At 45.1% G+C, this 22,196-nt stretch overlaps 3 protein-coding genes across 4 annotated transcripts in view; all 3 read right to left on the bottom strand.

Moving 5' to 3' along the window:
* The window catches only part of LOC133948803 (leucine-rich repeat-containing G-protein coupled receptor 5-like), a 20,524-nt gene extending 14,727 nt beyond the window's left edge, over positions 1–5,797 (bottom strand). The window contains exon 1 of the mRNA XM_062382824.1: positions 5,355–5,797. Coding sequence (XP_062238808.1) covers positions 5,355–5,653 — 299 coding nt within the window. The 5' untranslated portion in view covers positions 5,654–5,797. The remainder of the gene's footprint in view (positions 1–5,354) is intronic.
* Positions 5,798–6,152: 355 nt separating this feature from the next.
* Positions 6,153–8,271, bottom strand: lsm8 (LSM8 homolog, U6 small nuclear RNA associated). The gene is made up of 4 exons (XM_062382889.1): positions 8,030–8,271; positions 7,728–7,768; positions 7,495–7,622; positions 6,153–6,638 (listed from the first exon to the last, which is right to left on the bottom strand). The coding sequence occupies exons 1-4, from the start codon at positions 8,058–8,060 to the stop codon at positions 6,548–6,550; spliced, it is 291 nt and encodes a 96-aa protein (XP_062238873.1). The 5' UTR covers positions 8,061–8,271; the 3' UTR covers positions 6,153–6,547.
* Positions 8,272–9,186: 915 nt separating this feature from the next.
* Positions 9,187–22,196, bottom strand: part of grip1 (glutamate receptor interacting protein 1) — a 38,113-nt gene continuing 25,103 nt past the window's right edge. Inside the window, exons 7-26 of one of the 2 annotated variants that reach the window (XM_062382888.1) lie at positions 21,634–21,779; positions 21,278–21,425; positions 20,862–21,031; positions 20,463–20,600; positions 20,091–20,240; positions 19,745–19,931; positions 19,511–19,656; positions 18,931–19,011; positions 18,764–18,833; positions 18,176–18,321; positions 17,934–18,078; positions 16,732–16,871; positions 16,439–16,642; positions 16,155–16,308; positions 15,722–15,760; positions 15,371–15,482; positions 14,171–14,281; positions 13,967–14,083; positions 13,729–13,875; positions 9,187–13,573 (exon numbers count right to left, since the gene is read on the bottom strand). In XM_062382888.1, the coding sequence (XP_062238872.1) occupies positions 13,271–13,573; positions 13,729–13,875; positions 13,967–14,083; positions 14,171–14,281; positions 15,371–15,482; positions 15,722–15,760; positions 16,155–16,308; positions 16,439–16,642; positions 16,732–16,871; positions 17,934–18,078; positions 18,176–18,321; positions 18,764–18,833; positions 18,931–19,011; positions 19,511–19,656; positions 19,745–19,931; positions 20,091–20,240; positions 20,463–20,600; positions 20,862–21,031; positions 21,278–21,425; positions 21,634–21,779 (2,854 nt within the window). In that variant the 3' untranslated portion in view covers positions 9,187–13,270. The remainder of the gene's footprint in view (positions 13,574–13,728; positions 13,876–13,966; positions 14,084–14,170; positions 14,282–15,370; positions 15,483–15,721; positions 15,761–16,154; positions 16,309–16,438; positions 16,643–16,731; positions 16,872–17,933; positions 18,079–18,175; positions 18,322–18,763; positions 18,834–18,930; positions 19,012–19,510; positions 19,657–19,744; positions 19,932–20,090; positions 20,241–20,462; positions 20,601–20,861; positions 21,032–21,277; positions 21,426–21,633; positions 21,780–22,196) is intronic. The other variant, XM_062382887.1, reaches the window with a different exon arrangement.

Genomic DNA, 22,196 nt, shown 5'->3' with positions numbered 1-22,196 from the left:
TGGTTTGTAGACACCGTCTGACGGGGGGTGTTGTCAGGTGCGGTTGGGGGGGGGGGGGGGGGCTGTAATCTTTCTGTTTGAATGAAACGCTTCATTTGGTTGCCATGGTAACATCATGACGTATCACTAGCAACATCAGTACCTTCAGGCGCAGTACTCCATAGTACTCCATAGTACTCCACAGTACTCCACAGTACTACAGTACTCTACAGTATTAAAGTACTTCACAGTACTACAGTAGTCCACAGTACTCCACAGTACTACAGTACTCTACAGTATTAAAGTACTTCACAGCACTCCACAGTACTATAGTACTCCACAGTACTCCACAGTACTACAGTACTTCACACTAGTTAAAATGCACCAAATGAACGTCCTTGTGGTTCAAACTTTTTATCATCGCAGATGAAGTCTGCAGGTTCTTCTTCTCTTCTTCTTCTTCTTCTTCTTCTTCTTCTTCTTCTTCTTCTTCTTCTTCTACTGTTTAATTTAGTCTCTACTTCCTGTGATTGGTCCAGAAGTCCTAAGTACCCACAAAGTGTTTTCTTGAACAGAACCTGGTTCACTTTGATCCAGACCCAGAACTCCTGCTCTGCTCTGAGGAACCGTTCACACCTGATGATGAACTGAAGAGTCTGAAGCTCTGAACCCAACAGGTGAGAAAGAACCAATAACAAAGCTTCAAGCATCAGGTTCTTCAAACCGTCTCAGCTCAACAGGTCATCAGGTCCAAACCCGGTGATGTCATCGGCTCAGAGAGAAAATCCTTTGTTGTTATTTCATGTTTGTGCCAAAAAGTTCTTCTTCCTCCTCTTTTCTTCTCCTTATCTGTGATCCTGCTATCTGTCTGATAACCATCAGGAGGGAACGTCTCTCTACTGGGAGGACGGGGAGACAGACTGTCTTTGTCACACACACACACACACACACACACACACACACACACACACACAGTGAGGTGTGTCTGCAGGTTGAATACACCCGTTGTTAAAGAACTTTCTCAACACACCATAAAGCCTGTTAATGTATGTGTGTGTGTGTGTGTGTGTGTGTGTGTGTGTGTGTGTGTGTGTGTGTGTGTCTGTGTGTGTGTGTTGCTTTACCACATTGTCAACAGGTAGCCTGGTCACACAGAGACGTTTGTTTGGACTTATTTTAGCAGAATGTTTCTTTACTCTCCGACCGAGTCACGGCCGACTGGTTTTTATGACTTTCACACACACACACACACACACACACACACACTTTGTGTCGCTGTGTCCATTCACTTCATTTATTAACGAACACTCAGAATGTATAAGTTGACATGAGAGTTGTTCATTTCCAGACTGAGCTTCACTCTCGTTCTCCACACGTGTTCACACATCTGAAAACAAACATTCATGATTTCAGTGGTGATGAGAAGAATCCACAGTCACATGAATCCTAAAGTTTTATCAAAGGCAAAGTTCTGCTTCTTTTGTGTCTTTGAATGTTATAATAACTTTTTCTAAAGTATTACAGGAACTTCTTTTAGACTCAATTCTAAACTTTTGAAATATATTCTAATCTTTTCAATTTCCTAAGACGATTGTTGCAATATAGTTATAAACTGTGAATAAAGTAAAATAACTACAAAGTGACTTAAGTCGTTATTTTTTAAATTAAAGTTATACATTTAGTTACAGAAAATTATGCGAACAAATAAAAAAATATGTTAGGAAATATTATGATTAAAGTATCAAGGAATACAAATTTGTCTTTTTGTATTTTAGTTACATTAGTCACATGAAGTCAAACATTGATCATAAAAAGTGGTAAACCTTTATAAACGTGAGTGTTTTCAGGATTGTGTGTCTCAGTTTGAGTTTCGACTGAATCGCACAAGTTCAGATGTTTGAAGTGATTGTTTCTGGTCTGAAGAGTGAAAGTGAATGACGAACACGGAGAGAGGGATGAAAGAAAAGACGAATACATTAACCATGTTGTGTGGTTTTCTCCCTGTGTGTAATGAGAGAGATGCAGCTCTGTGTGTGTGTGTGTGTGTGTGTTTTGTCTCTTTTCCGTCTCCTCGGGCTCAAACTGATGGATATCACACGATTATTCAAATGTCGGCAGAAAGACAAACTCTGACGACAGAGAGAAAAGAGAGTTGTGTAGTTGCAGGCCGAGTGTGACAGTGAGGCCTCGCTCTGGTTTTGTCCTCTTTCAGTCTTTCAATCGTTCTTTCAGTCGTTCTTTCAGTGTTATGGGGGCGGGGCGGCGGGGGGGGGGGGCTCCACCCGGAGCGAGTGGTTGCGGGGGGTTCAGTCCCTGAGTCCTGATTCCAGAGGGAAAGTAACACAACAGTTGAACGAGAGACAAACTGAGAACAACAACAACCTGACGACTGAACTCATTCTGATTCTGACTCATGTTTTCAACCTGGAAATCACTTTAATGTTCGATGCTCCAGTTTTTACCATTTGTTTTTTTTTCTCTCTAATATTAACTTTATGTTTTTTCCATCTTGTTTACAACGATAAAGTTTTACCCCACGACGGTGAGGAATCTGACCCGGGATCAGCAGCTCGTTACGAAGTGAGGCTCCAGAAACCGCTCACATTATTAATCTACAGATCTGACCTCTCTCACAACCTGACGGGGGGGACTGGTCTTCCATTTACCTGTGTGTGTGTGAGTGTTTGTGTGAGTGTGTGTGAGCTTGTGTGTGTGAGCGTGTGTGTCGGGGACAGTGTGTGTGTTTGACAGCTGAGTGTAAGTGAACCTTGACGATCCTGCAGCAGGTACATGGACGACATGATTTGTTCCCCTGGTGTCGTGAGAGAGGTCAGGTGATTGACAGGAGGCTCACTGTCTGTCTGTCATGATTGACAGCTGCTATGAGTCCAGATGACATCATGAGTAAGACGGCTGCAGTTCAACGGGAGGAAGTGAAGACGTGTCGTCCATCTTGAATTCAAGACTATGATTGACACCTTTATATCAATAAGTTGTGTTGAAAATGTTGATGTCTAAAATAATTTGCGATCATTAATCAACTCGTCAACACCAGAGAAAAACATGGCTGCCAAAGTGGGAGTGGCTATAACGTCCTTCACATGTCCATGGCTTCATTCAGCAACTAAAAGTCTCCTGAGCTCCTGAGTCAGTCAGACGCAGAATCGAGACTTACAGAGCCATTCAGATGTCAGACACACACACACACAGACACACAGACACACACAGACACACACACAGAGTCACACACACACACAAAGCCATTGACAGAGTCGTATTCACAGTAAACTGATGTGTGTGGAGATTTCTCACAGCTTCACACACATATTCAAACTGTTGCTTGAATGAAACATCCTCAGCTTCAGTTTCATCTGCACACACACGTGTGAGAACTCAGTTCGATCTGGATCCGGTCGCTCTGCAGAACCACAGAGGAACACTGAAGTGGATCCTGAGCTGGATCCATGGGGTTCAGATACTGATGCACCAGACATCACACACACGTCCATTTAGAAGACTTAATAAACGTTTTAGATTCACCAACTGCTTCTCTTCTTCTTATTTAATGTGTGTTACAGGTTTGTTGGTCTTGTAAGATCTTGTGAACCAGTGAGTTCGGCACAAAGAATCAAACTTCCCTCGTTTCTCTGATTCCAGACATCCATCTCTTATCTTAACTTCACCACCGACACCAACACAAACAACCATTACACATCAACCTGTGGGAGGAAACTGGACAAAAGACAGATTCGAGCAGGAACCTTCTCTCTGTGAGATGACGATGATAACCACTTTACCACCGCGCCGCTAAAACCACCGCAAGCAGAAGAATTTATTAACATCTTCAGATTCACCAGCGACCTGAACACAAACATCTGGGAACATCAACAAACTGACGATCGGGACCAGGTGACTGGACGGGTGTGGGTCTGTGGGATACTGGTGACCGACCGACAACACACACACACACACATACACACACCGACGCACAAACACACACACACACATACACAGAAGAACTCCTTGATGTTTTGTTGGATTGAACTTCTGATTGGAGCTTTAATAAAGACACAAAGAACCTTTGATCGACTGTCTGTGTGTCTGTGTGTGTGTATGTGTGAATGTCCATCTGCCTGTCTTAGACAAACTGTAAGGAAAGTGCTTTCATTGCGAAACACACACACACACACACACACACAAACCCACACACACACAGAATTGAAGAAGGTTTCCTTTAATGAGAGTGAAACTTAAATCCTGGACATTGTGCAGCTTTTAGACCACGGCCAAGACGGGCAGGTTTTCCTCCCCCCCCCACACACACACAGACAGACACACACACACACACACATGCATACACACACACACACACACAGTGTACAGTGATGTAATGGTTTTGCCAGAGCTGAAACATGTTTTGTGTGGAGGCTGCTCACCTGCTGTGAGGTGAAATGGATTTGAATGAATTGAACTGGAGTTCAACTTTCTGAAAGTTCTTCTGGATCATTTTGAACATCTTCAGTTTGTGGATCAGTTCAAAGACTTAATGTGCTGACGGGAAATCCTCAGACAATAAGTATAAATATGAAATCAATCTTCCACCTGCCGATCCAGGGACTCGTTCACACCTTGTTTGTTTCAGACTTTCAGACTTGACAGTTTGGTCTGAACCTGAATATCTCGTGGGAAGGTTCCTCAGACCTCATACAGACCAACAGACCTTCAGAGTCCAGGACACGTAGGGGACGACAGGACGTGTGTAGATCAACTCTTTAGTCCCTAATAAACAATGATAAACCAGAACCAACAGATCACTGACCTGCTGCATCTATGGCTGAATATGAATTTGATTTGATCCAAACTAATATATAAATGTGTCCAGAGAACCTTCACAACAACAGACACTTCTGGAAACTCCAGATCCTCCTGGAGAACCGTTCCTCTGAAACCCTGAGAACCATTTTCAGGAGAACTGGAACCATCAGAAGCCCCTGGAACCTGAACCTGAACCTGAACGGGTCTGACTGAACCTGGACCCTCCAGAACCTCTGGAGCTTATTCAGCTGCTCAACCAACTTCTGCTCGTTCCTGACTGTCACTGTCCGAACCATCATGGAACCAGCATCTGTCCTGAAGGTTCAGTGGAGCCACTTTAAAGCTTCCAGACCCTTAGAACCTGTTTCAGAACCTTTAGAACCACATCATGACGTGCACGTACGTGCCAGCAGAGCGCGAGAGGAATAAACAGGTGCTGCGATTCTCACGACGCACGGACGCACACGCACGCAGACACATGTTGCAGTTTTTACGTGCACAGTAAACCCAGTACACCCAGTAGACCCAGTAAACCCAGTAAACCCTCGGTGCTGACTCACAGGAAGGAGGTGAACACGCTCAGGTTGCTCGGTATCTCCCGGAGCCCCAGGTCCGAGCAGTCCACCCGCTGAAGCAGCCCGTCCACCTCGCACCGACAGCGGCCAGGGCAGCCAGCTCGCCCCGCTGCTCTGTCCCCGTCCCCGGAGCTCCACGCCCCGGCCACCGCCGTGCTGCTCACCCCGGCGTTCGAGCTCTCCTCCGTGGCCACGGAGCCCAGCATCCCCACGCCGAACACGGAGCTCCGCAACCCGGCCGAGAGGAGCGCGAAGACGCTGATGAGAGCCACAGTCCCCGGCATGTCCTCCACGGTGTCTCCCGACAAAAGTTTGAGCTCCAGAGAAAATGAATCAGAAGCTAAGTGGATCAGATCAGAGCCACATCCTGTGATCCGGATTCAAACCAGATCAGAAACTAAGTCAAACTGATTTGAGCTGAAGCCTGAAGTGAGAGTGAAGCATGGAGAGACAGAGAGAGAGAGAGAGTGGGGGAGAGGGAGAGATAGTGTGTGGGAGAGGGGGAGAGGGAGAGTGTGTAAGTGAGAGTGTGTGTGATTTTTTATCTCAGTTGGACAAACTATGAATCATAGTTGAAACATGTTTACAATTCAATGAACGTAAATGATTGATTTGATCATTTTTCGTCAATGTTCAAGTTCAACAGCCTCAAAGATCAGATTCAATTTGATCACATTTACACAGATCGTGTCTCAAGGATCTTCACGTCTTTTGGACGTCGATGAACATGATGAACATTGTGTTATTATATTTTCAGGTCAGTGAACAGACGTTGAGTCAGAATATGAGACATGAAACTTTAATAAACAAAACAATGTGACAAAAGGACTTGAAGCATAAAAAACTTTCATCATAACAACTCGAACATTTCACGTCTTCATTTATCAAAAGTCCAAACTGAAGACAGATTCTCAGCTGATCCAGAATCAGGCTCCGGTGACGCTCGTCCACATGACCGACGCTGAGGCTGACATCACTTCCTGTTCACGACTCGTCCCTGAACGTCTCACCACGCAGCCTCACATCAGGGACGAGTGAACGAGCGAGTGAACGGGCGAACGAGTGATCACAGACGCAGCGTCAGTCGTGCGTTCTCTCTCCTCCTGTCGCGTGGAGATGGCAGCCAGGATAGGTGAGAGTGGAGGGAGGGGGGGGAGAGGGGGTCAAAGGTCGAGGGGTCAGTGGGCGACTGAGTTGAGCGGCTCAGCTCTGATGTTTCCTAAATCCAGAGTGGAGTCGTGCTCTTCATCGATTTCTCCGATCACAGCTCTGGAAGAAAACAGCAAAACCGATAATCAATAAACTGATCACTGTAAAATAAGTAAGATGCTTTACTTTGTGTTTTGGTCACTTTCTTCATGTTCAGTAAAATCTCCAGTGAAACATGTTTTATTCCTCATATTCACGTGTGTCTGGTAAAAACATAAATCTATGGAGGGAAACTGTGAATGTGCATCACGCCCCCTGGTGGCAGAGTCAACAGTAACCAGCAGCTCGACATGGGAAGTGATGATGACTTGTGCTCTTCCCTGCAGGTTTATTTCAACTCCAGAAATTGTCGGGAAACTTGTGTCCTGACATGTTGTGTAGTTAGTGTTAGTGAAGCAGCAGCAGGTTGCTGGTCACATCCAGGCGAGGGGCGGAGCCTGTAGAGCAGCTGGGGGCCGGATATGACTCTCTCTGCTGGGGAAAGATCAGTGTTGTTGTTTCCAGCTCATCCACACCGGCATCGGCCCTCATCACCAGAAGATCTGGAACCTCCTTGTGTTTCCAAGTGGATGTCTTCATCTTCTACGTGTCCGGCTCCTCTTCTTCATCCTGAGATGTTTGTGTTCTTCCAGTTTCACGTCCGTCACGCGTTAGAAACTTCATCCACACGTCCTCTCGCTCACTGGGAAGCTTCCACACATTGTCCTGCTGGTTCCTCACATGGACTCACTCTGACATGTTACAAATGTTTTACTAGGAGGCTGCAGGAGAAGATCCAGAACATATCCAGATGTATGTTCACACATAGAGAGCCTTCAGAACAGCGTGTGAGGAACATGCGAGGAACACGTCTGTGGTTCAGTTAAGTTCTGAAATCAGCTTTGATTCATGAAGACGTTAAACTAGTTAAACTCACACGTTGTCTCCTCGGACGATGTAAAGTCCCAGAACCACCTGCTCCACACCCTGACTGGAGCTGAACACGCGCTCATGACTCTCATCCAGGATAAGGTTGATGGTCTGATCGAAGCCCTTCAGGGTGCCCTGCACGCGCACACACATGAATGATATCAGTCATCTGAAGATCAATAATATTGACGATTAATGTGTTAAATCAACAGTTTGGATCAGAAACGTGAACAAACTCACCACGATCATTCTCCCGTCGGAGGTGACGATGGCCACGGTGCCTGAACCTCGGTTAAAGAAACAACATTTCTGGACACAACATTAAATCCACGTTTAAATCAACACAGAACAACCAACTCTTCTGTTTTAACACTAAGACGCATCTTCGCTTCAACTCGGCGCCGCTGAAAGATCAAGTTAAAATCACCGTTAATAATTAAATACCTAACAAATACAGCTAGCTTAGCTCCTGAGCTAACGAGCAGTCACCCATTCATTCACACGGGCAGTTAGCACGTTAGCAGCTAGCGGCGGAAGGATACGGTTGATGTAGCTCTCCAGGGCGGTGGACATGTTTCCTGCGGGACTCGAGGTCTGTGTTTGCGGTGAAAATGAGGCTGAGCGTCTCCACCGGGTCCGTGAGGGTCGATACCAACCGAGACAACACCGACAGACACGGAGAGCGGAGCTACGCAGGAGCTAACAGGGGAGCTAACACAGGCAGCTTATGCTAACAGCTACAACAGCGAGCAGACAGAAGCAATCACACACCGAGCAGAAAGCAGAGCGTCGAACCACAGATTCACTTCTAACCGTTTATATTCTCATATAAATATTAAATGTAAAACGTTATTTCATATACAGTAACATGACATCGTTTATTTATCGTTTGTCAAATATTGAATTATTGAATATGTTATAAACCATAGTCGTAAATAATACTACTTATATATATATATAAATATGCACAATAATATATAGATTTTTGAAGACAGACATGATTCATACACAATTTTCTATATATTATTCTCATCAATAATAGTTAATGTTCAGCGATTAAATCTTTTTTGTACTGCGTAAAACTGCATAATTTTCTATATATTATACTCAATTATATTATAATTTTTACTTAGTTACTTTGCATACATTTCTATATATCTTATCAAATGAATTCTTTTAAAAATATATTACAATTGTAAAGTTTCGTCTGCAATAAATTATATTTTTTATATAATGTATATATTAAAATGTTAAAAAAAAGTATCAGGCAAGTTGAATTATTAAATTAATTAACTATTTCAAAAAAATTATACAGAGCAATAAACTATTTTGTTTGTTATTAAATATTTTCAAAAACATTTAGTTCATAAATCATACTGAGGAATTAACATAAATTGCACCAATTCTATATATATATATTCATGTATATATAAAAAAAATCATATTAAAATGTATACAGTAATGAATTTTGTTTGATTTATATATTCATTTGTATATATTTTATACTACTGAATTATACTGTAATATGTCAACTCAATAATAAATTCTACTCCTTTGAATGTACTTTAATTATGCAGATTTTATTTAACTTAATCTCAGAACATACAGAATCTTTAGTAAAAAACACAACTGGAGTGTATGTATTAAAAAACAAACATGTTGGTGTTTCAGTGTGAGATGATGACACATGAGTCGAGTCGTCCCAGCAGGTCTTCATCTTTATTGTTGCTCAGTAGTCGTCCGTACAAAGGGAAGGTGGAGAAGAGCAGTGGAGCCCGACAGGACAAACACCAGGAACGTCGATCATGCTACCAAAGTATTAAATTTGTACAAAAATACTTTACAACATCCCTGTTCCTTTAAAGAAAAATAGTTTGGTTGGTTGGTGAAGCTACATGGAAACAAATTTGACCAATTATATTAAAATGGCAGTGCAATGTGTGTGTTTGTGGGCATGTGTATGTGTGTGTTAGTGTGCATGTGTATGTTTGTGTGAGTTTGTGTGTGTGCATGTGTGTGTCTGTCTGTGTGGTTGGACATCTTGCTGAGGTGAGTGCAAATCCCTGCAATGTTACACACACGCACACAAACACACACAAACACACACACAGTGTTTATGGCTTTAGAGCTCACTTGTCCAGCCCTCTTGAAGCCACACCCCTCTTCGACTGAGTTGTTATGATAATCATCAGAGTTTCTGCTCATCATTTGCGTAATGTCCCACGATGCTAGATGAATCCTAACTAAACATTAGTAGTGTTAACCAAGTGTTAGCTGTGTGCTAACTGAATGATAGCCATGTTTGCTATGTGTTAACTTTGCCATGGCATAGCTTCAGGTGGTTGTAAACCAATGGCTAGCTGTGTTAGCCCTGAACTAAGCCTGTGCTAAACAAAGTGGTGTGAGGCCGATATTAGCTGAGCTGTAACCGCGTTGTAGGTTTGTTCCTCAAAGCTCTATGCTAAGACCTAGCTTAATTGGCCAGGTGCTAGCCTTAATTTATGTTACACAACTATTGTCTAATACTATGTGTTAGCCGTATGTTAGCCTTGTTTTGAGTGTGTGCTGCTAACCACTGCTGTGTTGACCAGAGACCTGAGTTAGCTGTGTGCTAACTCACTACTTCCCTAGCCGTAGCCCTGTTATGTTCTAGGTGTGTGCTCCAGGTGTGAGTTTTCCATGTGGTGATGTGTTAGTGACATTGTGCTGAATTCATCTTAGTCACATTAGGCTAATTCTATTCTTGTGCTCAGTGTCTGCTCGCTACATGCTAACAATATGCTAGCACTGTGCTTCAGATGATCGGTTTTCAAAGTTGAGGATTGGAGTAGAATAGCCAATCACAGCCAGCTACACAGAAAGAGCAAATCACAGCTATCCAATCAGATCTTGTTTCCAAAGCACATAATCTGTTCCAGAGCAGCGATTGGTCGCTTCAAGTCATGGAGGGTTTCTATTGGCCTCTGGCGCTATGGGAGGGTTCTGATTGGCCAGTTTAAAGTGAGTTCAGTATGAGGTGAGAGCTGGAAGATGTTGACATCAATCCAAAGTAAACACACAAACACACTCTCACACACTCACTCACACAGACACACACTCACAGGTATCTACTGTCACAGGTTTCCTGTTCAAACAGGACTTTTTTCTGGTGGAACATCTCGTGGTTATGAGGTGAAGGTCGTCCGGCTCGATGGTTCCGATGTGAACACGACGCGACTGAACTGATTTTTATCTATTTACATCTTTTCAGAATCAGTCGTCATGGAAACAAACAAACAAACAGAGAGAACTGACAAGTCAATCAAAAAACACACAGATCGATTAGCATAATAGATCACTGTAACTGGGGTTCAGGGGGTGGGGGGGGGCATGCTTGGCTTCTTCTGGAGCTGATTGGTTTATTTACGTGTTGAGGAGAACCAATCACAGACAGGCAGGGAAGCGTTTGTTTCCTGATTGGTTCCAGCCAATCAGCTGAATCAGAATTGCCGTCTGTCTCTCATCCTGGCTGTCTATTGGTCAAGGGTAGAAGGGTGGGGGGGGGGGGTGGGGGGGCACAGCCAAGACTAGAAATTGAGGTGGGAGGGGCTTAACTGGCCTTGTGTTTACCGCACACACATAACACACACACATACACACATACACAGTGTGGCCAGTCCAACAGGTGTAAACAGTAGAAAAAGATTCTTATTGAACCGCTCAGTGTCTTCATCATTATTACTTTTCCAGTCTGCAGCTCGTTCATGGCACTGAACTCAAACCTGGACACCGAACCCGTCTCTCTGTCCATGTTTATTAGGGATGCTCCGATCAGAGCCAGCTGATGAATATTGGAAATTAGTGGATTTTATGAATGTAAAATTTAACAAATTAAAAAAGAAGGTTTTTGCAGAAAATTCCATCATCGTTGTTCTTCAACACCACGACTGGTTATGGTTTTATTTTGGTGAAACGATACCCAGCCCTTGAACCCACCACATGTAACTGGAAAGTTTCTACCTTTAACTGAATGCTAGTTTGATTACAGTCACCTTGACCACCATCTTTGTTTGTCCAAGGATGCTCTGACATCACAGGAGCTTATGGTAAAGAATTTAAAACAGTACAGAGGCGTGTTGTCGGGACTCTATGCTACACTGTTGACTAAAATTCAGTATCTGCAAGTAGCATTAGCATGATAGCATGATATGGACGTGGATGTGTCAGAGCATGGCCCATCATAGCAGAACTAAATATGAGCAGCTGCAGGTTTGTGTGGATCCCACCCGTCTAGATTCTTACAGTCATTTCCATGTTGCTTATACTCACTTGCAACTCAACCATAATAATCTTTTATCCTGTTATCAAGATCAAACTTCACAGTGCTTCTGCCTAGAAAACCCTGGTGGGATCCAAATCTATTTCACATTGCTAAACAGCTTCCAGTCAAGTGCAGGTTGTGCAGGATCAGACCAGTGGGTGAGTCGAGGTGCGAGGATGCTTCAACCAAAGGTATTTTCAGGTTGTCAAACTGCAACTACGACTTATAGGAATCTTCTTTTGCAAGAATACTTGGTTTGACTATTTATAAGAGGTACAAACATTTTGGCCCTAGGCGGCCATAACCTGGCTTCATTATTGACAGACCTGATGGAGGGTGATGGGGTTTAAAGGGTTTCACATGCAGAACCTTCCTGTAAAATGTTTTAAGAACAGAAACCAGTCAGTGATCACCACTAGTTTGTATGATCACAATGACATCGGCCATATACACCCTGATCGGAGCATCTCTAGTCTCCTTGGCATCATGCCTGTCTATCAGCAGGTTCTTGGCCAGCACAACCAAAAGCCATGTTTCTGGTTCTAGTGAGACCAGACAGTCCTGGAGCCATGGTTCTAACTTGTAGAGGCAGCAGACTTGATTCTGCAACCACCAGGACCATGAGCAAGAACCATGTCTTGGACCAGTTTGACTAGCCGCTACGGCTCTGGCTTCAGGAGGTTTATTACCTATGGTTCTTTGACCCTGAGACCATGAACCAGAGCCATGTCTAGGGACAGGTAAGACAGCTGGCTCAGGCTTCGGTTGAATCAGTAGCCAGGATTCTGTTACCACCAAGACCAGAACCCATGTGTCTTTGACCAGTAAGACCACTGGCCATGGCTCTATTTAAGTGGGACAATTAGCCCTTGTTCTAGTCTTGTAGAGCCATTAACCATTGATCTTAGACCAGTAAGACCAGTGGCTGAGATCTGACTTCAGTAGGACAACTAGCAATGGTTCTGTTCCAACGAATACCAGAACACAAGTGTCTTGACCAGTAAGACCAGTGGCTGTGGCTCTAGTTCAAGTAGGGCCAATGGTCCTAGTCCTTGGCTTGTAGAATCAGTGTCCACTGATCTTAGACCAGTAAGACCATTGCCTGTTGCTCCAGCTTTAGTAGAACCAGCGGGCATGACTGTGGCCTTGTAGAAACAGAACCCATCGATCTTGTATCAGTTGATCGCGTTGTGGTTCCAGTAGTATCAGTGGTCATAGTTCGGGATCCAGTGACACCAGTAGTACCAGTTTGCAAAACTGGATCAGATGAAAAGGTGAGTAGTTTTTCCAGTCAATTGTGTGCTTTCAGGCTCCTTTAGCAGTTCAAGGGTCAAACGTCAAAGTCCATCCAGGGGGTGTATGTAGCACCATGGGGATCCATGCTGAACCAGTTTGACTCAACTTTGTTGTACTGTTCTCGTCATCGACCTCTATTCCAGTCTGGTTACAACCAGTTTAATCCAGTTAGATCCAGGTTTGTCTGCTATAAGGAGCTATTACTCACCTGCCCCACCCCAAACGCTGCCCCCAGCAGATCTCCTGGTTTGCTCCACTTGATTGGACCACAATCATCTACTTGGCCAATACAAAGCTCAGAAGGTCCCAGGTCGCCGCCAATTGGCTGATGGGAGTTGCTACTGTTGTTGGTGATGCCATCAGTGTGATTGGCCAGCAGACAAGAGGAGGTGGGGTTTCGGCTGATGACGAGATCCAAGCGATCTGGAGACTCTGCGATCAGAGGGACGACCAGGCAGCAGTCGAAGTCCCTGGTCCGCACGTGGTTGATCTGGAAAACAGAAAAATGGATGAGGGGCGGTGACGTGTCTTCTTCAGAGGTTCTATCTTTTACAGTTGAAGTAATTTGATGGGTCAACAACTCAACATAGTTAACAACACTGTGACTGTTTAGGTTCACGTACCCACAAGGTCCAGGCTTCTTACCTGTAATATTCGGTCATAGGCTCGGAGGCCGCCCCGCTCCGCCGGACCCCCCGGTCGGATGTTGTTGACGTAGACGCCGCGGTCCAACAAACCATCAGAAACACTGAAACCAAAGTCCTCCAGGTCCGAGGCCTTCTCCAGAGTCAACTACAAATATAAACAACCTTCTGTTAGGATCAGAACCTGAGGATTACCGTGATGTCATGGTGACGTGTGGTTCCCAGTGGTCTGTGTTCACCTTATGGAGTTCCACAGGGTTCTGGTTTAGGATCTCATTGACTTCCTGCCTCATCTTCCTCATGGCAAAGGCTCGGCGTTGGGGGTCAGAGGGTAAGGTGTTGGACCTCGGGGTCACCTGGAAAGGTTCAAAGGAATAATTCTTAAAAAAGTTAAACACACAAACATCATATCTACGACGTGACAGCTTTAGTGGAACAGTCACCTGGGGTCGGTTGCTGCTGCGCTCCTGAAAACTGGCCTGGCGTCCCAGAGTGCTGCGCAGGGGGGTGGGGTCATGGTTCAGACTGAGGGTGGAGCCCGACATGATGGTTGCCTGAAGAAAGCCAATCAGAGAAAACCAGTGAATCAGAACCATCCAATCAGAGGACAGCGTGTGAAAGAGTCTCTCTTGGATCCAACAAAAACATGGTGACTGAAGGAAACCTGGTTGCACGACCTTTGACCCCAGCTAGCACGATCACACCAGCACAGGTCTCTTGTAACGGGTTCTACAGACAGATTCTACTGTGATGGATTTTACTGACGTTCTACTGGCCTTTTATTTAGTTGTTTCTGTCTTTACAGTTAAAGCTTCTGAGAACTTGATCTACTTTCAGGATCTAATTTGAGGATCTGCTGTTCTCCTCTGGTTCTACTGAGTCATGTTCAGGATCTGATTCTATTTCTTCTGATTTCACCGGAAGAATCCACTGTTTCTACTGAGATTCTATTTCCTACCTAATGTTTTTCACGTCACTCAACAGACGGTCAGTCCTCAGCCAATCAGAATCAAGGACTAATCAGACGCATGCAATACTGACAGATCTGCTTCAAGACGGCAAAACAAACTACCCATCAGGCCTTGCACAAGCTCTCCCAGCATGCCTTGCTCAAACTGCCATGCCTGGTGCAACATGACTCTGCCACATGATTGGCCAGAAGCTGGCTGATGTCACTAAGATGTTACAATAACGTCACCATGGGCGGTAGCTTGCTGCTGGGGGGTGCGGTTAGAGTCACATTCAAAAACAGATAACATGTTGGACGTTTGATGACGCTAGAAGAAAATGTCCAGTTACAGAGAGAAGAGGACAGAGGAGAGTTAGTGGAGAGGGAGGAGGAGGAAGAGGAAGAGGAAGAGGAAGAGGAGGAGAAGGAGGAGGAAGAGGAGGAGGAGGAGGAGGAGGAGGAGGATACCAGAGCGAGTAGGTGCGTCTCCTGATCAGTTTCCTGGAAGAGAAGGAGTCATTTTTTCTTTTCAGCTCAGTTGCTCAGATTTATTGCTGCATTTCCAAACCACATTAAAAACCTTTAGCATCTCGAAGAGTTCACAGTAAAACTCTCAAACACTCAGACATGATTTTCCTGCTGCTGCAGATTCAAGTTGTAAAGTTCTTGTTCGACTGATTCTTCACATTCTCACCTCCAGCTCCCTGAGGATGCCGCTCTGTCCACACGTCTCCAGATCCTCCAGAGCCTGAGACCAGAAGTTCTCTTCCTGGTCCGGTTCTGTCCCATCATGCCCCACGGTGAACCTGGAGAAGAAGGAGATAGGTCAGCCAATCAGAGAACATCAGAGACTCACACACACACAGAGGAGGCTGGTGACGGACAGGTCATGCTGGTGAGAGAGTGGGCGAGAGCTGACGACATACACGTCCATCTGGTGTATGTGTCAGTGTGACGGGGGTCGAAGGTCACCAGGTGAGGGGTCAGCTGGAGGTCAGACAGGACTGTGTGGGGGGGGGTTAAAGGTCAAAGATCAGTGTGCTACCTGCTGTCAGAGATTAGACCGCTGGGCAGGTTACAGGCTCTGCAGATAGAGACACACTGATGTTACTGCTGCTAGCTCGCCGCTAGCATCCGCCACCGACTGGAATAAGAAACGCTAGCATGCTAAAGTCGTGTGAAAAGCAGCTGTGGAAATCTGGATGATGTCACAGGTTTAATCACGCTCTGTAGGTTATTGTTGTAAACAGGAAACACATCTTTTATATCAGAGATGAGTGTCTGAACTGTGTCTTTATTTATTTATCAGTTTCTTCTTTGTGTCAGTGTAGTTTCATGGTTTCAGTCATCCAGGTTGTTATTATCATATCTTTAAATTATTATGTTTACACAGGTTTTATATTTTCCACTTCACTATAAATCTGTTCTAATTTAAATTTGTGTAGCATTTAAGTTTTCTCTGTCTCTGCCTGTCTCACCCTCCGAGTGGTGGGCGGTCCCAGTCGTCGTCACTCAGGCCCAGATCTGACAGCGGATTGGCTCGCTGGCGAGCGGCGGACGATGATTGGCTGTTGATCGTCTTGGCGTTGCGCCAATCGTGGAACGTGTACGGAGACGACTGGAACGCCGGAGCTGCAGACAAACCAAGAAGTTTCTCTAGAGCTCACACTTTAAAATCATAAAGGATTTAATAAAACATTTATTTTAAGACAAATTGCACTATTAAAAAAAGAAGCTCAGGGGTCAGAGGTCAGGTTCCTACCCGGCGAGGTGAAGCTGCTGTCCATGTTGGATCCGTCCCACGACTCCACGGCGCTGTCGACGGACGGTAACGCGCTGAACGCTCTCTGGCTCGATGGAGGCACCACCATGATGACAGGCTCCTCCTCCCCGTCCAGGTTCTCCTGACCGAGCCCCACCCCCGAGCTCAGATCTGGACCAATCACGCACGACTTCGGACTCGACACTTCAAGAAAACCACGGAAAAGTTTATTTTGACCTGTTGTCTTTAAAAACAGTTTAAAGTAGCTGCTGCATCAAAATAACTGAACGCACGCTCGCCCTGCTTCTTGATCTTCAGCGTCACCGTCTCGCCCGCCTGCTGCAGCAGACTGATGGCCTCGCTCAGGGGCTTCCCCTTCAGGCTGCTGCTGTTGATCGCCAGGATACGATCCCCCACGTGGATCGCACCAGTCCTAACACACACACACACACAAACACACACATATTACAATGTTGTATTTTTTTAATAATAATGATTCACTGTTTTATTTCACGACATATTCACAGCACCAGGGGGCGCAACCACAAAGTCAGATATGTTAGTTATCCGGCTCCTGGTGGATTTGGTAACTCTGTGTCGCTCTGGTTTTAAAATTTACAATTTTAATCTCTTCATTTTTTTAATAGTTTTTGTTCTTGTTTATATGTTTATAAGTTATTTTTTTCTGAATTATATAAGATTATTTTATGCAAGAAAACAAATGATAAAGTTGAAGTTGTATTTATTATGAGCAGCAGAGGGCGACATTGACCTGTTGGAATTTATCTGCTCACTCAGTTCATGTTTAAACTAAATTAAAATTTCTCAAGGTTGTCATTTCACATTTTGTGTTTAATATTCTATATGAACAACAACACATAGTTATTTAGTTAGTTTCTAACTTTAGTCTCTTTATTTTATAGATTTGTTCATGCTAAACTTAAGACTCTATATAGTATAATAATATAATGTTTATAAAATATTTACTGCCACGTGATAATGACTGAGATAAAAATAAAGTCGAAGGAGAATAAAACATGATGTACTGAAGTGTTGTATAATTTATTATGAGCAGCAGAGGGCGACCTTCTCCAGCACATCTGTCACATCTGCACCGATTCGTCTCTTTAATGTTTCACAGACAAACAGACACACTTTGTTTCAGCGTGAAATTAAATCAGTGTTGACTTTAAATGTTCAACTTTATTAAATCTTCTTTCTGTGGATTTACGTTCTGCAGCGTCTGTTGAGTCTTTACAGGAAAACTGAAACTAGGTGTTAACGTCTTTATGTTAAATAACTTCTCTCTTTTGTTTTATATATTTATTGGTTGTTTAGTGAATGTTTTATATCATATGTGTACAAGGATGATTATTTATCTATTGAACTTTAGTGAACTATTCCTGTTCTGGTTTATTCATTTCACTTTATTTTTCCACTGTTTCAGTTTTTATATATTAAATTAAACGTTTGGTTTTCATGTTTACGTGTTTACCTCTCGGCCAGCCCGCCCTTGGTCAGCGAGGAGATGATGATGGGGTCGAACGGCTCCTCGGTGCCTGAGATGGTGATTCCCAGTGGGCCACCGTACCTCTGCAGCTCCACAGTGTAGATGATGGTGCCGGACACTTCCTGTTCGTCTGAAACATGTCAATAAAGATACATTCAACAGGTGAAGAAAAAATCATCTAATAAAAAATGTAATACTCTGCAGTTAATCCAGTGAGAACTAAAAACCTGAGTTGTCTTCGTCTTTGCGGATCTTGAGTTTGACGAGTTCCTCGCACTGCTGCAGGATCTGAACGGCCTCCTCCATCGAGCAGCTCTCCACGCGGATGTTATCGATGGCGAGCAGCTTGTCCCCGAGCTCCAGCGTCCCCGTCCTGGAAAGACACAGCAAATATAAATACAAACATAGATAGTGATGAATGTGATGTGTCTCTTTGAAGTGAGTCACAGTGAACAGATGCTCCCTGCTGGTGACTGAAGCTCTTTAACTCATATTATCTGCTTCACACACTCCAACACACATGACCTATAAACCACAAACACAAACGCACATACACACACGTTCACACACGAAACGCAAACACACAAACGTTAGCCTAATTAACCAGCCACCTACAGACAGCTGACCGAGCTTCAACACATCTGACACTTTAATGTGAGTTTATTCTACCATCACATTCTGTAGCCTGTGTTTGTAGTTTACAGGTCATGTGTGTGATTATGTGTGTGTGTAGTTTATAGGTCATGTGTGTGTGTGTATAGTTTATAGGTCATGTGTGTGTGTGTATAGTTTATAGGTCATGTGTGTGTGTCCACCTGTGTGCGACGCTGCCCTTCTTGATGTCAGAGATGATCAGAGGATCAGCTGGTTTCCTGTTGGACGGAGCTGCACACAGAGAAGAAACCAGTTCACAACTAGGTCAGAGGTGAAAGGTGAAAAGTGCCTCGTCAGAGAGATGAAGAGGAAACTGAGGAGGACTCACAGCTGATGGTGATTCCCAGCTCCACCCCCGGTTTCTTTGGCAGCTTCACGTGGAACGTTCCAGAACTCGGGATGACCGACTCTGTGAGAGAGAGAGAGAGAGTGAGAGAGAGTGAGAGAGAGAGTGAGAGAGAGAGAGAGAGAGAGAGAGAGAGAGAGTGAGAGAGAGTGAGAGAGAGAGTCAGAGAGAGAGAGAGAGAGAGAGAGAGTGAGAGTGAGAGAGACAGTGAGAGAGAGAGAGAGTTTGTTTCTGCACTCATCACATTTCTGTTGAAATAATTTTCCAATAGTATTTTTTCTAAAAGCTCTGATTGACTCTCACTCGTTCTTCATTCAGTGAGTAAGAGGGGAGGCGGTCACTCGACTGCAATGTGAGACTTCACCACTAGATGTCACTACATCTAACAAACTGAACCTGCAGATCTATATTTGGATCTGCACCAATCAAACACTCTCATTAATATCAGTCCTCTCAAAATGTCTGATTTATTTAATCTAGATCAATGAATTATTCTTTTGTCATCTGCCTGTGTGTGTGTCTGTGTATGTGTGTGTGTGTCTGTGTATGTGTGTGTCTGTACCAGCCACGTCGAACTCGATCTCCAGTGTGAGCTGAGCAGTGATGGACGAGTCTCTGAGCAGCTGATTGGTTTCTTCCAGGGTGGAGTCTTCAGTAGGAACTCCATTTATGGACAGAATCCTGTCTCCAATCTGCAGGATGCCGCACCTACAAATATATAAAACAACTATAAACAACAAAAATAACAAAAAGAAAGAATAAACTCATATTCAGTGTTTGATTTTCCGTGTGTCACCTCTCTGCCGGGCTGTCGGGGTCGATGTAGGCGATGAGCGGCGGCGAGGACAGCGTCTCCGTGGCGAAGACTCCGCCCTGCAGCTGCAGGCCGAAGCCCATGATGCCGTCGCCGAGCAGCATCACCTCCGTGGTCTCCGTGTGGACGACCTGCCCGGCGAGTCCCACGGTGCTGGACGCTAGAGACACTGAGGACGAGAGGACAGCGAGATGAGGAGAGGAGGTCAACACCACGTCTACCTGAACCTCAAAATGGACGTCAGAGGATTCAGCTACAGCACGACATGAGCTTCGCCATCAACGTAGCACGTAGAGGTCAGGGGTCAGAGGTCAGAGGTCAGACTCACAGGAGCTTTTGAAGTCCTTCTTCTTGGCTTTCCTCCTCATCAACGTGCCCCGTGGACTCGTGGGATACATGTTCCGGGGCAGCGTGTTCATGTTGAGGGACGAGAGACTGTAGGCCGACATGGAGCCGGGAGAGAACGAGTGGCTGAGAGCTAGAGAGAGAGGGAGAGAGAGAGAGAGAGAGAGAGAGCGAGAGAGAGAGAGAGACGGAGAGGGAGAAGGAGAGAGAGAGAGAGAGGGGGAGGGAGATGGAGAGGGAGAGAGAGAGAGAGAGAGAGAGAGAGAGATGAGACAAGTTCTTTTAAAACAATGGTCACTGTGACATTTGGTGTCTTTCAAAATAAAACGTGACATTCACAGAGCGGGGGACGTACGAGGGTTGTTTGTGTGGCGGTTGTGCGATCTGGAAGCTGATTGGTCGGGGTGGTACGTGTTGTAGTGGTAGGGAGGGTGGACGGGGGCGGAGTTTCCAGTTTCCCAGGGGAGGGGGCGGGGACTACGCTGCACCTTGACTACTCGCACACACACAGGCCCACATTCGCACACACACACACACACACACATGCACGCACACATGCACACACAGAGGAGGGGTGTTCAGGTTAAAACACAAGGAAAGGTCAAAGGTTAGAGGTCACTGCCTGTGTCACTGCTTTATAAAAGATTATATTTTATCAATGTAATCTTTCATAGGCATAATAGGCATGTGTGTGTGCTGTGGTGCGTTCAGGGCCCACGGTGTCTGGTGTGTGTGTCTGTGTGTGTGTGTTTACCGTGCTGCGGTGCGTTCAGGGCCGGTCGGGCCTGGTGCTGCGGCAGGATCTCCATGCGGACGGTCTGACAGGAAGCAGACAGCAGCTGAGTGGCTTCAGCCAGAGAACAGAACTCCATCGACTTCCCATCGACAGACAAAATGTGATCTCCTGCGTGAAGAGCGCCACACCTACACACAGACACACACACACACACACACACACACACACACACACACACAGACACACACACACACACACACACACGTAGGTTAGAAACTCCTGCATCGATAAAATTTAATAAATCCACAGTATTTACTTCACAAGATTTGATGTTGCCTTCGCAGCCATTTTAAATCTGGCCACATGAAATCTGCTGCCTTCAGGCGCCGTCGGACAAATGAGCTGAGGTGTTGAGGAGGTCAGAGGTCATGTACCTGTCTGCTATGCTGGCTGGTTTGACCTTGTCGATGATGATGACCTGCTTGCTGCAGAACATGGAGGTGGACAGGGCCACACCCAGACTGGAGCCGGACGCCTTGGCCACCTCCACCAGCAGCGGGCCCGACGCCGTGGCCACCGAGTCTGACAAACACAAACACACCAGCAGTTATGATTATTATTATTATTACTGGTTTCTCCCATCGATTTTATTTCCAGTATGAATCATTGTGGTTCCACAGGGTTCGATCCCGGGTCCTGTTTTATTCATTACGCAGATTCACCTCCGGTTGACTCACGTTGTTTTATTATGGATTATTAGAGATTAAGAGTTAATTATGGAGGAACTGACCCATCACTGACACGTCGTACTCCAGCAGCAGCGTCGCCTCCTGGCCGCACTGCTTCAGGATGCTCATGGCCTCCGACAGCGAGCTGCCGTGGAGTCGGATCCCATCGATGCTCAGCAGCCGATCGCCCGGTTTGACGGTTCCTTCCCTGGAGAGGGGGAGTGAGAGAGAGAGAGAGAGAGAGAGAGAGAGAGAGAGAGAGAGAGAGAGAGAGAGGGGGAGAGAGAGAGAGAGAGAGAGAGAGAGCGAGGGAGAGAGGGAGAGGGAGAGAGAGAGAGAGAGAGAGAGAGAGGGAGAGGGAGAGGGAGAGAGAGAGAGAGAGAGGGGGGGGAGAGAGAGAGAGAGAGAGAGAGAGAGAGAGAGAGAGAGAGAGAGAGAGAGAGAGAGGAAAGAGGGCATATGAGTTTTTTATTTTATTTAAACTATCCCATAATTTAATTTCTTGGTAAAGCACTTCACTCAATGTTGTTTTTAGATTTCATGATAGAAAACAAGACTTTCAGTAAATAAATAAATGTCTGATTGATAAGTAGATGATGAATATTATTAATAAACCAACATCAGA

The sequence above is a fragment of the Platichthys flesus genome, chromosome 23, assembly GCF_949316205.1.
Source record: "Platichthys flesus chromosome 23, fPlaFle2.1, whole genome shotgun sequence".
Lineage (NCBI taxonomy): Eukaryota > Metazoa > Chordata > Actinopteri > Pleuronectiformes > Pleuronectidae > Platichthys > Platichthys flesus.
Note: the sequence above shows the minus strand (reverse complement) of the source record. Positions and strands in the feature narration are given on the sequence as shown.

Excerpts from the sequence above, each read along its gene's own strand:
- lsm8 (XM_062382889.1), bottom strand. The coding sequence starts at position 8,060 with ATGTCCACCGCCCTGGAGAGCTACATCAACC. Across the intron at positions 7,769-8,029 it reads CCTGGAGAGCTACATCAACC|GCACCGTGGCCATCGTCACC; the intron begins GTATCCTTCCGC and ends ACCGAGGTTCAG. Across the intron at positions 6,639-7,494 it reads ATCGTCCGAGGAGACAACGT|AGCTGTGATCGGAGAAATCG; the intron begins GTGAGTTTAACT and ends GTTTTCTTCCAG.